Here is a 2,395-nt window from a genome sequence, read left to right as displayed (position 1 = left end):
TGGGCCCATGAGCCATGGCCGCTGAGCCTGCACGTCCGGAGACTGTGCTCCGCAACGGGAGAGGCCACAGCAGTGAGGGGCCCACGTACTGCCCCAAAAAAAAAAAAAAAAAAAAAAAAAAAAAGAAGGATCCACAGGAAATGTGCAGTAGTGGCTGCCACCGGGGAGGGGAGCTGGGGGCGCCTTGACCACCGAAGATGCGAACAGAACAAGGCTCCCCAGTTTGCGTGCTGGGCCCAGCGGGGGCAGGGTTCTGTCCCCAGAGCCAGGACGGGCCTGACCCATGGCAGGTCCTGGTCGGTAAACATCTGATGCCAGTGTGGATGGCGGGCACTCTGCCTCTATACGATTCTGTGCTTTCTTTTTTCTTTCTCCTTGGCCACGCGGCGCAGCTTGTGGGATCTTTGTTCCCTGACCAGGGATCAAACCCGGGCCCTTAGCAGTGAAAGCGTGGAGTCCTAACCACTGGACCGCCGGGGTATTCCTTACAGTTCTGTACTTTCTGAGCCTCAGACCACACTGGACACGCCACCCCTTCCAGCCTACTGGACAGTCTGGGCTGAGACCCAGGCGTCTGCGTTATAAACACGGCACGGAGCCATCCTCAGGCCAGGGCTATGCTGTGTTCAAACTGCTTTCTGAGGCAAGTCCTGCAGATTTACTGCGGGAGAGGATTTTCCTTTTGGAAACTTGAGTTGTAAATTAACCCGGCCATGCTATTCACCTCCTGCCTGCCTTTGGCCACCTGCTGCTCTGCTCTGCCCTCAAGGCCCTGTAAGGGCCACTCTGTCCCCTCACTAAGGGCCTGGCTGGCTTGTCCCTGCTTCACGACGCCCCTGGCATGAGTGTCCTACTGTTGGCATGTAGGGAACCGCCTGTGCTTAGATGCAGACGTGGCGTCCCCTGCCGGCGCCCCCCCCCCCAGGGGAACGAGGGCCTGTGCCACGGCTCAGGTCTGGCGGGGCCAGAGGGCCACCCCCAAGTCCCCATAGGAGGCAGAGCCCTCACCGTGGTGACAGATTCATCTCCTTGGCCACTCGCTGGGACATGGCCATGGCGGCCACTCGGCGGGGCTCCGTGACACCAACGATGCTGTTGTCACTGGGGAGAACACAAGGCATCAGGAGGGCTCCGCCCCACCCGCCTGCCCCGAAGTCACACGCAGCTCTGGACATGGCCCTCACTGGGGGTGACAGGACACGGGCGCCAGGCAAGGCACCGCACCATCACTTAACAACAGCAAAAGGGAACGGCCCACAGGGCATTCTACAGGAGATGCTCCGATGATCACAGGGCCAAGGGGTCCAGGCAGCCGCAAACAAGAACGAGGCCTAGGTGGACCTGAGCCTGCAGCCGGGAAGCTTGTCCAACCCAGCCGAGCACACGTGCCTCCACAGAACCTACCCAGGGGACGGGTGGTGGATTCTGGGCAAGACAGAGTTGACCCAGCAGGCCCGAGGCTGCTCTCCCTACAAAGCTCTGCTTCCAGGCAGCCCCTGGCTGGTGTCTGGGATCCTGGATTTCAGGAGGGCCCCCGCCTCTCCCTGACAGACAAGAGGGGCTCACTGCGCCTGAACTGTTTATACAAACAAGGTGGCTCATGCTGACACCTGCTTTCCTTTGGGGAGTCTAGAATTGGGTAGGTACGAGGCAGAGGGCGCCTGTGTGACCAGCCCCCAGTAAGAACCCTGGGCGCTGAGCCTCTACTGGGCGTCCCTGTTTGATGACATCTCACACGGGCAATGAAGCGTGTCCTGTGTGACCCCCGCCCTGGGAGAGGGCTCTGGGGGCCTGTGCCTGGTTCTCCCAGACTTCACCCCATAAGCCTTTCCCTTTGCTGGCTGTGCTTTGATTCCTTCACTGTAATATATCACAGCCGTGAGTATGACTACATGCTGGGTCCTGGGAGTGTTCCCAGCAAATAGCTGAACCTGGGGGTGGTCTTGTGGACCCTGACACACGCGGGTCGGAAGGGCCAACAGGAGTTGACACGCCATCCCTCCCACCAGGGACCAACCTAAATGTTTTACACAAATTCAGTCATTTCATCTACATAACAACCCCGTGAAGTAGGTGCAGTGATGAACCCCATGTCACAACTGAGGAAACTGAGGCCCAGAGAGATTAAGGAGCTTGCCCCAAGTCACACAGCACGGCAACGGCAGAGCCGGAATTAGATCCCCAGGAGCCCTGCTCCTAACAACTTCTGGGGGCCACGTCTGTCACCTGAGGGACCTGTGGGGACCCTGTGGCCAGCCCCCACCTGCTGTAGCCTGCTTCGTAGAGGAACTGGGGCACCTGGGTGGTCTTCCCGCTGCCGGTCTCGCCGCACACGATGACAACGGGGTGCTCGGCCACTGCCTCCATGATCACTTGTTCTTCAGAGAGAATCGGG

At 59.5% G+C, this 2,395-nt stretch overlaps 1 protein-coding gene across 1 annotated transcript in view; it reads right to left on the bottom strand.

Moving 5' to 3' along the window:
• The window catches only part of DHX37 (DEAH-box helicase 37), a 31,036-nt gene that overhangs the window by 17,499 nt on the left and 11,142 nt on the right, over positions 1 to 2,395 (bottom strand). The window contains exons 5-6 of the mRNA XM_007448738.1: positions 2,264 to 2,391; positions 1,009 to 1,101 (exon numbers count right to left, since the gene is read on the bottom strand). Coding sequence (XP_007448800.1) covers positions 1,009 to 1,101; positions 2,264 to 2,391 — 221 coding nt within the window. The remainder of the gene's footprint in view (positions 1 to 1,008; positions 1,102 to 2,263; positions 2,392 to 2,395) is intronic.

Source organism: Lipotes vexillifer, unplaced genomic scaffold, assembly GCF_000442215.2.
Source record: "Lipotes vexillifer unplaced genomic scaffold, Lipotes_vexillifer_v1.1 scaffold21, whole genome shotgun sequence".
Taxonomy (NCBI): domain Eukaryota; kingdom Metazoa; phylum Chordata; class Mammalia; order Artiodactyla; family Lipotidae; genus Lipotes; species Lipotes vexillifer.
The sequence above is the reverse complement of the archived record's forward strand: the minus strand, read 5'-3'. Positions and strand labels throughout refer to the sequence as shown.